Source organism: Clinocottus analis, unplaced genomic scaffold, assembly GCF_023055335.1.
Source record: "Clinocottus analis isolate CAN_PGR_092001 unplaced genomic scaffold, fCliAna1.0.p SCAF_18, whole genome shotgun sequence".
NCBI classification, from domain to species: Eukaryota; Metazoa; Chordata; class Actinopteri; order Perciformes; family Cottidae; genus Clinocottus; species Clinocottus analis.
In genome coordinates, this window is record NW_027175909.1 from 16,656,369 (window position 1) to 16,669,877 (window position 13,509).

Consider the following 13,509-nt stretch of genomic DNA (forward strand, 5'->3'; position numbering starts at 1 on the left):
TCGTTGTGACGGTTTCATGGAGGAACTACTTTCTTTCAACCGTAGTTCCTCCAAGAAACCGCTCGCAACGGAGTCTGTGGCTGGAAAGAGGAAATGGGCAAAAATATCTACTTTAAAAATGTTTAGGGGTGAACTGTCTCTTTAAGGCTCATTGGTGCATGTTGGGAAGGTGAGCAGCTAACTGTGTTAGCGACAAATGAAAGCTACGTTGCACAAATATTACTTCTGCATTGCTTCCTACGTCTCAGAGTTGTTCACTGGCTGCTGTTGGTTGCTGGTCTGAGAAATAGTTGATCAATTTAGAGCTCATAGGAGCCAGCTATCTCGATGTCATGCTAGCTGGCTAGCTATCTGCATTTATTGCTACAGGAGGACGTAGATATGCTAGCAAACAGGAAGTTAATATCGTTCTGGTTCCCTTTGACATTTTGCTCGTTTATGATACTCACATGTTCACTGCTTACAACTTCACACATGAACTCCTCTTTTACGGGAGGGAATGCAGACGCTAACGCTAACGCTAGGCTATAAACGAGCTAAACTTAGTCTCACGAGGCTTGATGGCCTTCTGCAGTCTCATTCAGACTCTTCTGAGCAACTGCCTCTTTTTTTAAAGTCGTGTAAAAGCCACAAATTTCACGGGAGGCTTTATTTACTCGCGCATTATATTTATTGTGTTGAACACAGCGTTAAAATCGCTAAAGCTCTTTAAGTTCAGGCGTCTCAGAACCGCTTAGAAACACATTCTCCAGCCTGTTTTGTTTGCTTCATTGTCTTTCTATTTTTACTTTTGTTCAGTTTGTCTCTGTCCTACGTAAAGTGTCTTTGAGCGTTTTGAAGATATATCAAATTAAAGTCTTACTATAAAAACATCTACTTTGAGACGAAGGAACCTGGAGGGCAAACATGCCGACTCACTTCCTGCTTCTTAGGGCTCATTCATGCAGCGCTCGCTTCATGAAGACCAGCAAAGAAAATGGTGGATGAAACGTACACACTCCTTTTGATCAGTGTGAGATCTGCTTCTCTCTCTTCTCTTCAAAGAAATGTTGTGGGAACACACACTGATGATGATGATGATGATGATGATGATGATGGTGACTCATTCACAAGCACAGAAACAGCTGCTGCCTCCCACGGAGCATCGCTCCTCCAGGGCCACCAGGGGGCAGCGTGTCAAACCCCAAATTTGTTCCTTTTTAAATATTAGTATATTATTGATAATATATTTGTAATATTTGCTTCCTTTTAGGTCCGAGGGTTTGGCTTTGGAGACATCTTCAAGGACCAACCCATCAGGCTCAGACCTCGCTCCATGGATGTGGACTTGGAGGTGAGAACACACACACACACACACACACACACACACACACACCCTCTTACTTCATGCATGTTTTGATACTGTGATCATTGTATTCTGAGAGGTGGAGGAAGGAAATCCCGGCCTTGGCTCCTCCCCTTCCTCTGTTGCAGTTTTACAGCACAGGAAGTGGTTTCATGTTGACACACACACACACACACACACACACACACACACACACACACACACACCCTGCAGGGATTTGACAAGCAAAGCAGAAGTGAGAGCTCGGTGGCAGAGAGAGAGAGAGAGAGAGAGAGGGAGAGAGAGAGAGAGAGAGACAGAGAGAGAGGGAGGAGGGAGGTTTTACAGATTTCACTGACGTTTACATATCCACACACACCGTCGCTGATGAAGCAGAGCTCTGTGTGTGTGTCTGTGTGTGTGCGTCCGCCTGTGTGTGTCTGACTGGAACCGGAGGAGAGGACGGTAGGGACAAGCCGGCTCTGTTTCTGTTGCTACCTCGAGTGTGTGTCTGTCCATCGGATCGGCTTTACTTCCATCCTGTTTCTCTCTTTCACGCTTCTTCTTCTTCTTCTTCTTCTTCTTCTTCTTCTTCTTCTTCTTCTTCTTCTTCTCTGTTTAATGTGCGCTGCTTCACGTGTTGTGGTTGAGTGGCGTTAACTGATGCATTGTGCAGATTTGCGTGTGTAGATTACTAAATGAATGTGTGTTGATGATCAAAATGTATTTTGGGGGGAAACGCTAAATAATCTTTAATCTCATAAAAAGCCAAATCAAAACACATATTTACTTTCTCCCACTGGTTTCTGGGGAAGCAGATACTTTTGGTTTTATCCTCAAAATGGGTCAGTTCACCCAAAATGTTAATAAAATAAACATGTAGATATCTGATAAACTGTGCAAAAGACAACTTTAAGTATCTGAGAGGGTTTTTTGTAACCTTTAAATTCCAAATCCATGAATTTAACTATTTTAAGTGAAAAAAAGAGGTAATTAGTGTTCCCCATGAACATAAAACATGAGTCTTGGCACATTTCAGCCTCCAGGAAACATAAAACCCTTTTATTAAAACCCACTTTTATGATTATTTTCTAAATAAAGAATGTGGAACGCGTCGCTCTGGAGCCGAGAGACACCGGATGGGAACCAAATCAACCGAGAGGGTCAAAGGAAACTTTAAAAAAAGCTTTTAAAACTAAACCTCCTCCAGACGTCTGAAGGATGTCCGTCAGCGGGAGGCGGCCGCGTTGCTTTATGGCGTCTAATGAGGCTTTGAAGGGGTGAGGGGACGAGGAGACGAGGAGACGCTGAGTCACAGGAAGCGGCGTCAACTTTATACTTGAACTGGAAGTCAGCTGCTCTTTCAGGAAGAAGTCCACTCGTAGGGTTTCTCCAGCTGGTGAGGATTATCTTTGTGCCGGTGTTCCTCATCTCTCGGCTCTCGTTCTGGCTGAAGAGGAAGAGCGAGTGAGTCAAAGTCACCGAGGAAAAGATGAGGACCTTTAATAAATATCGGCCTCGGTGACGTCCTTACCCACAATGCTTTGCCTTTCTTTTCTCCAATGGGAGGTTTATATTTAGCTTTCTCTCCGTCCTTCAAGGGAGACATCGACGCTTTCTTCATCGCTTAAACTGCAAATCCAAAAATATCAACATCCAACAGATGACGACGTCTGTTGTGGATTTAATGAATTTAAAATATATGAAGGGATTATTTCCTCAGCAGGACGGTGGAGACCTTCACTTAATAAATCAGTGGAAGCACGATAACGTGTATAACAGTTATTATCACATGAATAGACAATATATATAGATACTTAATGCCATAGAGGGGGACTAAAATGTTAATTAATGCAATTTAGTGTCATTTTGGAGAACTTAAAGCTGCGTTAATAAAACAAAAAAGCATTTTATTAATGGATTAATGGAGTGTGTGAGCTGGGTGCAGTATTTTTGTGTCTTTCAGCTCATTGTTTCCTTCACCTTCTCGTGGTTTTGGTTCCTTCTCACCACAAAGTCCCTCCAGATGCTTTTTGAAAAACTTGTATGAAAACAGTCGCTGAGTCATAAAAGCCACATTGAAGGTGCAGCGCAGCACTTTCCTCCAGGTCGCTGTGATCCTTCAAATGTCCCAGTGGGAGGTTTTCTACAGCTGTCGGGTCATGTGACGCGCAGCTGTCGGGTCATGTGACCAGCAGCTGTCGGGTCATGTGACTAGCAGCTGTCGGGTCATGTGACCAGCAGCTGTCGGGTCATGTGACCAGCAGCTGTCGGGTCATGTGACCAGCAGCTGTCGGGTCATGTGACGAGCAACTGTCGGGTCATGTGACTAGCAGCTGTCGGGTCATGTGACTAGCAGCTGTCGGGTCATGTGACTAGCAGCTGTCGGGTCATGTGACGAGCAGCTGTCGGGTCATGTGACGCTTCTCCTGCGCTAATTAGGAAAATAGTTCCCTTTTCATTCTCTTGGAGTCGTACTGTGTTTATTTTAAAGCAATCGTTTCTGGTTATTAGCAAGATTTCACACCAAATATATATATAAGGATCTTTTAAAACATGACGCATTGTGTAAAAAAAAAAAAATTAAAAAAGACTGAATGATGAGTCAATTAGCAAAATAAAAAATCCGCAAAAAAAATATTATATATCTCTCAAATCGATCGTATCCCTCTCTTAAGTTCTTTTACTTGTGATACTTTGAGGTACATGTCCCTGATTATAAATGCATATTTTAACTTAAAGCTCTGCATGAGGCATCTGGAGACATCTAGTGGTGAAGTGGCAGATTGCAACCAACTGAACTGTTTGGAGATATGAACGGCTCATTCTGAGGTAAAAAAAACTCACAAACAACTCCTATTTGTAGATGAACGTAGTATTCCAATAGATCCCCCTAAATGCAATACACTGTACCTTTAAGTAATGGAGTATTTGTACAGTGTGGTACTCGTAGTGTGGTACTTTTACGTGAGCAGAGGATCAGAATACTTCTTCTGTCTGTGAGGACCAGAAACATGTGATGCGTCTCTGTGACGGTGTCATGATATCTCAACGCTGGTGGCACCACACGAGTCTATGAGAGAGAGAGAGAGAGGGAGAGAGAGAGAGAGAGAGAGAGAGAGAGAGAGAGAGAGAGAGAGAGAGAGAGAGAGAGAGAGAGAGAGAGAGAGAGAGAGAGAGAGAGAGAGAGAGGTTGGCGGGGGAGGTGTTCTTTTTTTTTGCTCTCGGGCGGAACAGAGCAGAGCTGTGTGTGTTCGGGACAGACCGGGTCTTGTGTGTGTGTGTGTGTGTGTGTGTGTGTGTGTGTGTGTGTGTTTTCCTGTGGAAGAGCCACCCTGGTTCCACAAACACTGTCAAGGGATCCACTCCAGCCGGAAAACAACGGCTCCTTTAACAACCTACACACACACTCTGACAGCACACACACACACACACACACACACACACACACACACACACACACACACACACACTTCTGTGCTAGATCCGCTCTCCCCCTCAGTAGAAGGTGGCACCGTGACGTCCACTGGAGGAAAGTGATCACTTCACTTCCATCCTTTATTTTTCTGCGTTGGAGTCTGACTTTTCATTTTATTTACGCTGCCAGGAACAGGAAGTCCAAGCTGAACCCTCACACACACACACACACACACACACACACACACACACACACACACACACACACACACACACACTGAAACCAAACCCATGAATCACACCGATGCCACGGCGTCTGCTGCAGGTTCGAGGATGTGACTCGTGGATGAAGCTAAAGGTCTCTCTCTCTCTCTCTCTCTCTCTCTCTCTCTCTCTCTCTCTCTCTCTCTCTCTCTCTCTCTCTCTCTCTCTTTCTCTCTCTCTCTCGCCCCCTTCAGGCCAACGAGGGGAAAGCAGCGAGCGCCGCACCGGAAACCATGAAGACTGAACCCGACGGCAAGGCCAAAGGTGAGACAATAAAGAGGATTTATTACACAAACAACAACAACAACAACAACATAATGACAATCTGTGTTCAGCTGCTTGTGGAGACGTTTCTTCTACTTTCTGCTTCCTCAGCGTGGTTTTGTGGTTTTAATGTTGCTCCGTTTGGTCACAATCAGCTTGAAATAATCTGCTTTTTGCACTGAAAACATAAAACAAAAACATCTGACTCTCCCCGTGTGACTTTGTCTTGATTGTGGTCGGCAGGCCGGGAGTTGTGTAAAGTCCTCTTCCCGTACGAAGCACAGAACGAAGACGAGCTGGCTCTGAAAGAGGGCGAGATCATCACCATCATCACCAAGGTAAAGCGCCGCTCATACAGGACACGTCATGGTTTTCTCTCCGTAAATATATTTCTAAAGGTGCTATTGACATGAAATTTTGACCGCATGTCGGTCACAACCCGATGATCCAGACGTACGAAGATCAGAAAGAACTAAAGTTCAGAGTCCTTGCAGAAGCTTTGAGATTTAAAGACTGTTTGTGTGGAAGAATGAACTGAAATCACACCTGAGCAACGCAGGGACGAGCTCCTCATACAGGATGTCTATATATATATATATATATATATATATATATATATATATATATATATATATTTATATATATATATTCATACATACATACAGGAGACGTATGTCAACAAAGGCTTTGGTGCAAAGTGTTATTTGTAAGCGTAAGTGTGTTTAATACTTTTTCCCCGTGTCATTCCATTGTCTTGCCCGTAACTTAAGTTGTGAATTTATTTGTTAGTTTTTCTTTGTACGTCTGGATCACTCGGGTTGTGACCAACATCCGGTTAAAATTTCATGTCAATAGCACCGTTAGAAATATATTTAATTGAGAGAAAAAGGTGACGCGCTCCAAGGCTTCACTCGCCCGCGGCGCCTCCGCTTCTGTTCCCGCATCATTTGGTTGCTTTTGATTTGGTTGAAGCTCAGTTTGCATCCAGGTGCAGGTTTGAATCCTCCGAGGTGTTTAAAGCTGAAACACTTTGCAGGAGTGCGCCGACGCCGGCTGGTGGAAGGGCGAGATCGGGGGCCGGCGGGGCGTCTTCCCGGATAACTTCGTCAAGCTGCTGGACGTGGACAAAGAGGTACAGGCAGAAGGAGAGGGCTTGACGCTGGATGGTGGGATCCATTTATTAAAGCTGTCATGTTCTTCTCTGCGTCTCCAGAGACCAAAGAAGCCGCCTCCCCCCAGCGCACCTTCAGCCAAACACAGCGCAGGTACAGTATCACCTGTTTCTGATCTGAGAGAACGAGAGAGAGAGAGAGAGAGAGAGAGAGAGAGAGAAACCTGTCAAAACTCTGACCTGTAGAGAGGAAGTCGGAGGTCAAGAAGGTTCCTCCTGAGCGTCCTGAACACCTTCCACAGAGAGACCAGGACCGAGGTACAGCCTGACGCTCCGGGCCCGACTCCGCCCGCCTTCTGCCTGCACCTGTCCGTCACCTGTTCAGCAGACTGATCACAGCTAACGCGCTTAATGTTACTTCTGCTAGCAATGCTACTAATGTTAGTAATGCTACTAATGTCACTAATGTTACTAATGTAACTAATGTTAGTAATCTAACTTATGTTACTAATGTAACTAATGCTACTAATGTTAGCATACTGATGGTACTAATGTAACTAATGCTACTTATGCTAGCAATGCTACTAATGTTAATAATGTTAGTAATCTAACTTATGTCACTAATGTAATTAATGCTACTAATGTTAGCATACTGATGTAACTAATGTAACTAATGCTACTAATGTTAGCATACTGATGTTGCTGATGTTAGTAATGCTACTAATGTTAGCATACTGATGTTTCTACTAATGCTATTAATGCTACTAATGTAACTCATGCTACAGCTTTGATTGAGGAACACGTCAACACGGTTCTGTGAGGAACAGAAAGAGCGAAGGTGGTGATCATAAATCTCTACACAAATACATAAGCGCGAGAAGTAGAAGTATAAAGTTGCTATTTCTATTTATCGGTCAAATTAGTCCATGACTAAATCTCCCGAACCAGAACCAGCTGATCCTCTCGGGTCTTTGTGTGTCCTTCCTGTTGTGTTCTTCCCTCTCAGCCTCCAGACGTTTCTCCTCCACTTTTTAATCTTTAACAACCGTCTCTGGCTTTGCGTCTCTCCCCTCCTTATGACTGCATGTGTGTGTGTACATGTGTGTATTTATGTTGTACTATGAGTCTGTTTTTGTGTCGTATTTATTTTTTCCCCTTTGAACATCCACGTGTGTGTGTGTTGTGTGATTTATTGTGTGTGTAGGTGAAGAGGTGAAGCTTGGAGACATCCCCAAGCCCTCCCTCCCATCGACCCTTCCCAAGAAGCCCCTCCCCCCAAAGACAAGCTCCTCCTCTTCCTCCCAACCCCCGCGGCGTCCTGAGAGACCGCCCACTCTCGCGTCAGTACACACACACACAGACACACAAACACACACACGCAGGCTCTTATGACAAAAAACCTCAAATGAATCCCGTAAACTGAGCGAACGCGGCCTAATGTTGTTGTATGGTTTACCTGCTCAGGTGTGAAAGCCCCAAGTCAGAGGGCGGGGCATCAACACCAGACTCCGCCCCTGACAGGTCACATGACGCTGGTGAGTTTGAGTGACAGGAGCGTCGCAACCCGCTGAGATCAAGACATGGCGGCTCAGCTTTCTCGCTCGCTGTCTCGCTTCTCTCTTTCACTCTCTCGCCTCTGTCACTCTCTCTCGCTTTCTCATTATCTCTCTACCTTTGTCTCTCTCTCTCTCTCTCTTTGTCTCTCTCTCTTTGTCTCTCACTCTCTCTACCTTTGTCTCTCACTCTTTCTACCTTTCTCTATCTTTCTCTCTCTATCGTTGACTCTTTCGTTCTCTCTACCTTTGTCTTGCTCGCTTTATCTCTCTCTCTCTCCCTCCTTCCTCTCTCTCCCTCCTTCCTCTCTCTCCCTCCTTCCTCTCTCTCTCTCTCTCTCAGCTGTTGGTTGTTGTGTTTCAGACGTGGACCTCGACGTCGTCGTGGCGTCGGCAGAGAAGCTGAGTCATCCGACGGCGTCGCGGCCGAGAGTCACGGACCGCCGGCCTCGATCCCAGATCATCAACCCGGTGAGCGCCTCCATCAGCCAATCAGGGGTCAGCGAGGGAGGGAGCACGCCATGTGATATTGTTAAAAGTAACAACAGCACGGTGGAAAAATACTTAAATACTTCACTCAACCAAACTAAAGAAAATCAAATAAAGTATTCATTATTCAGAATAATGTAAGATTAGCTGTTTATTATTGATGCAATAATGTGTTCAGGTTCGTAGTGCTCCATCATTTTCTTACTGTTCAACACAGTAAAGTTAATAAATGTTTTGATAACAATATTCTATGGGAACTATAAAGTACAAACTACTTCATGCAGCATTAAATATGTACATAACTAAGCAGTCGGGATTCAAAGCATATTAAAGTATAAAAGTGCTTTCTGTTCCTCTTGAGCGTTGTGAAGTGGAGTTGTTTAATAAATGGATATTGACTGTGTGTACATCAGACTCTGCAGTGTGAACGTTTGTGTGTCTGCAGGCGTCTCTGGACCTGGACTTCCCCGTGGTGATGGACAGGAAGGAGAAGGAGGAGCCAGAGCCCGCCCCCCTCAGGCCCGTGGAGGTCTCCCTGAGGAAAGGAGTCCCCGCCGCCTCGGTGCGAAACTTTACTGTTCACTTCCTTTTCCCACCAGCAGAGGGCGGCATGCCACATGTTTTCATTTAGTTTCTGAGCCGTGGGGAAGATGAGTTTCTTGTTCTTGACTCAATTCAAGTTGGAAAAGGTCAGGATGTCTTTCAAAACCATCTCGCCACAGAGCCAGGAGGTTCTGGAGCTTTCTATCCAATCACACAAAGACACCGCCTTAATTATATTTATTTATTTTTTAAATCTCACCGCTAAATTATACCAGTTTAAATCTGGATTCCTCCTCGGTTATATCTGATCAGAATCAGAACCATTTATTGCAAATGTATGTTTCCACATACAAGGAATCTGTCCTGGCGGAAGCTGCATAGCATTTAATATTTAACAATAAACATTTCACAGTAAACAGAGTGCAATATATGGGAGCAAAACATGTACAGGTATGGAGGGATGTGCAGGTTTTAGATCTTGAGATAGAAGAATTCATGATGTCATCACTGACCCGTGTTTTCATTGGCTCTCAGGTACCTGACAGCAAAGCGCCGCTGCCCACCAAGCCCTCCGCCCTGACCCCGCCCAGCGCCGTCCACCGCCCCACATCCCCGTCTTCCTCCTCGGGTCTGAGCCCCTCCCCCGAGCTCAGGCATTCACCTCTGACCCCCCCGACCCTGGAGGAGCTCAGGAACCAGCTGAGGGACCTGAGGGCCTCCGTAGAGCTGCTGAAGAGCCAGCACAGGTACGCTGCACCTCGACTCGATTAAAACCATTTAAATCAGTGACCACGTGTTGATTTACCTGTGTTTTTATTAGAGTGTTATTCCATTTAGTGTACACACAAGCATGCATGAGTGTGTGTTTTCAGAGTCATGGTGTATTTGTGTGTTTCAGGCAGGAGATGAAGCACCTGACCAACGCGCTGGATGACGAGCGGAAGATTCGTGTTAGTTTACAGGTGAGACTCATTAGATGAGATGTTTGTCTACGGATCAAACAAACAAACAAACAAACAAAGCATGTTCTAAATTTTAATTGCAGAAGATTATAGTACAAGTCATAAAAAAATATATAATCAATCAAAATAATAATATTAATTATTTCTGGTTTTGGAACATTACCACATTTTGTAGTTTGAAAAAAATAATCAACTTGAAATTAAAATTTAAATAATTAATTCTCGAGTTTAATGGTTCACAACCTTAACCAGTGAAAGTATTTTTTTGTTGTTGAAAAAGTTTTGTAACACACTGCGCTGTGCCATCCATGTCTGATTTAATATAGAATATACACAATTCAGTTTATGAACTTACACTTCTATTTTATTTAATATTTATCAAATAACTATTTTTACAGGGTTTTTGAATGGAGGCTAATTTTATACATATTTTTTTAATCTCACGTACCTCCATGGTGTCGTAACACTGATGTAATCTCAAGCAGAAAGGATTTTAAACGTCTTTAACCGCACAATAAATAACCCACAACACGCGTGTCTCTGCTCGACAGATGGAAGTAGAGCACATAAAGAAGAGCCTGTCGAAATGAAGACTATCGCATCCTCTCACCGCCACACCGGACGCCAACGTTTGAAGACATTCTCACTGTTTGCCGAGACACTTCCGCCAAAACAAAGTTTGTGCCAAATGATCTTCAGGATCAACAACGCCAACAACAACACCACCGTACCATGGAACCATCCCCCTCCCCGCCTCTGACGTCGCCTTATCCAGCGTTTACTTCTCTATTTAGTTTTGTTTTCATTTCGAAAAAGGCTTCTCTTAAGTTTCCCGCTATCTTGTCAAACGCTTGCAGTTCCACCGGCAGCCACTGAGGCTGCCGTGGCGCCACTGAGGCTGCCGGTGGCGCCCTCCGCTGGTACTTCCTGGTTTCAGAGTGTAAAGGAGACTCGACCTTCGTAGCCCGGTTGGTTCAGGCGACCTCTGTGCCGGTCTGTGTGCCCTCTGCGGCCTTCACCTCTTCTGTGCGTGTGTGTGTGTGTGTGTGTGTGTGTGTGTGTGTGTGTGTGTGTGTGTGTGTGTGAGAGAGATATGTTTTGTTTTCCATCCATGTGGGGACCAAGAGTCAGATTGGGGACTTCTTTATAAAATGAGGTAGTTTTTGGCCCCGGATCATGAATTCTTCAGCAGGTGAGGTTGTGGTTATGGATTCTGGTCGATCGAAGCCGGTACGTGGTCCTTAACTCTCGGCTCGTATCGTTGCACACACTGAGCTCGATGTTTCCACGGTGCACTGCAGGCGGAGGATTTTTGAAACATCAGCCATTGAACAGCCCTGACCTTTTTCTTCTTCTTGACATCTTTATAACTTTCAGACAAATATTCCATCTTTTGAGAGGCTAAAACTACAAGCACACAATCAGTTTAACTCAGTTTTACCGACATGACCGGCGCTGATCCTACTGGTGCTAATTAAAGGAATAGTTAGTCATTTTGGGAACGACGCTTATTTGCTTTACTGATGGGAGTTTAATGAGAAAATCAATGCCGCTCTAATCTCTGAACGCTACATTTTGAGATGTAGCTAATTAGCGTATCTTAGCATAAAGACCTAGCTCTAAAAACCTAGCTCTTAAAAATGACAATTTGTGTTTTTTAACAATGACAGCAAGATGTCAGTAAGTCACCACCAAAACAAAGTCTGTCAAATAATCTGCGTCAAAACACAATGTGGCGCTTTTATACAGGTATAAAACAAACAATGTGTTAATTATTTGTCTTTAAATAAGCTGGTAAGGCGTAATGCTAAGCGTCTCCTGGCTGTGGCTTTATATAAATCTCATGTGGGAGTGGCATCTTCTCATCTAATTCTGCAAGAAAACTAAGAAGTGCATTCCCAAAAGTATCAACTATTTCTTTGAGCTAATACAAAATAAAACTGCCCTGTGATATTTGGCTGCAAAGAAAAGCACACGTCACCGCCTGACCCGCTTACTGTTCATGACACCCGTCATGTGAAGAGCCTTCTGGACCAAAATGTTTTTAATTCACCTCGTTTTGCTTTTTTTGCACTTTTTTGCACCACGACTCCGGGAACCTGGAGAAACAGCTGCGACCCCACAAATACAAAATGAAATCGAGATCCACGTGCAGCTGAAGTTTCTGGTGCTCATTTCTGGCAGCAGGTGAAGCGTAAAGACAGGGTTGGAGGAACGCAGTCAGTGAAAGGACCTCACAGGTATAACAAGATAAAAGTGTGTGTGTCTGTGTGTCTGTGTGTGTGTGTGTGTGTGTACGGCCGTTTGCCTCCCTTCCTTATATGTGCACAGAATCTATGGCAACCCGTCACTGTGGCCTTCCTGTTCTTGACTCCAAATCTTTCTTTCTTTCTCTCTTTCTTTCTGTCTTTCTTTCTTTCGTATGACAACAAGAAAACTGCTACAACTGAGTCTACAAGTTGTTTTTTTGACTTGATCCTTTCTCTCCAGGATAGTGATAAATATATATACTTTTATATTTCAGTGTAATAAAGATGCTATTATGTACTGTACATGTGCTTATTGTATGTGTTTTTTTAATTGTCTGCTAGTAAAATGTGTAAATAAGAGTATTGTAGATCTCTAATAGGAGATGACTGATGGAAACAGGACGTACGTGTGAACACAACGAGAAGTGAAAGTCTGGATTCAGCTTTAACGGCACCGCACAATTTCTGCAGCAGCATTTATCCAAATGCAACTGAAAGAAATTCAACATAAAATCCATGAAAGTGTTTAAAAGACACCTAAAACTGCACCATTTGATTTCACAGTACTTTTTAGATGTCTCATAGTTTGTCCCTGAAAGTGTTTGTTGGCGGTTTAATTGTAGAAAAACTTTACAATTGCACAGCAGCATGAAACGGAAGGTGTACAACAACTTGAGAAAATAGTGAACAATAAAGCATTTTACTGCACAAATACAAGACAAATAAGTTAAATGTAAATGAAGAACCAAACAGAGAAAGAATACAATCAATGTGTGAATGAAAAAAACAGTCAAAGTGAGTCCAGATATTGCAAAAAGACATTTTAAATAATGAGTTTGCAGTTTCTCCATTAAATGACAGAAAAACCAGTTCTTTAAAAACATGTTTTCTTCTATTTTTGCAGTTTTAATGTGAGACGGTGCAGTTGAAGAGCATCCAGAGCAAAGTCTCATACGGAGAGAGAGAGTCTGGTTTCAGACTCGTTGCCAATGCAGCTGCTCTTGTTCTCTCCATCCAATAAGTTTGCAGCATTTGAACTGTGAAGCTGCTGCTGTCCAGTCCATTCACTTATTTAGGATTCATTACTGCAAATATTCTACTTATGTATCTTAGAAAAGATGCCAACGTAAACAAATGATTGTAATACTTGAGTTGTGGTTCTCAGAACATCAGGTGTGACGTATTGACCTCTGGCTGTCAGCACAGTCCACCAACACGTGCCACCTGTGCGTAACGGGCTTTGGGGCCCCATGTTCAGCCAGAAGATTCTGGAAAACAATATATATAGATGTATGAATAAGGTATGAAGAACATCCTAAACCACACGAGCCAC

General features: G+C 43.7%; 1 protein-coding gene across 3 annotated transcripts in view; it reads left to right on the top strand.

The window, feature by feature from the left end:
* The window catches only part of sh3kbp1 (SH3-domain kinase binding protein 1), a 25,956-nt gene extending 13,474 nt beyond the window's left edge, over window positions 1-12,482 (top strand). For 2 of the 3 annotated variants that reach the window (XM_068582023.1, XM_068582024.1), the window contains exons 7-19: window positions 1,253-1,333; window positions 5,200-5,269; window positions 5,513-5,607; window positions 6,306-6,401; window positions 6,483-6,534; window positions 6,627-6,698; window positions 7,585-7,720; window positions 7,845-7,915; window positions 8,298-8,404; window positions 8,868-8,984; window positions 9,500-9,711; window positions 9,864-9,927; window positions 10,479-12,482. In XM_068582023.1, the coding sequence (XP_068438124.1) occupies window positions 1,253-1,333; window positions 5,200-5,269; window positions 5,513-5,607; window positions 6,306-6,401; window positions 6,483-6,534; window positions 6,627-6,698; window positions 7,585-7,720; window positions 7,845-7,915; window positions 8,298-8,404; window positions 8,868-8,984; window positions 9,500-9,711; window positions 9,864-9,927; window positions 10,479-10,517 (1,212 nt within the window). In that variant the 3' untranslated portion in view covers window positions 10,518-12,482. The remainder of the gene's footprint in view (window positions 1-1,252; window positions 1,334-5,199; window positions 5,270-5,512; window positions 5,608-6,305; window positions 6,402-6,482; window positions 6,535-6,626; window positions 6,699-7,584; window positions 7,721-7,844; window positions 7,916-8,297; window positions 8,405-8,867; window positions 8,985-9,499; window positions 9,712-9,863; window positions 9,928-10,478) is intronic. The other variant, XM_068582025.1, reaches the window with a different exon arrangement.
* The last annotated feature ends 1,027 nt before the right edge of the window (window positions 12,483-13,509 follow it).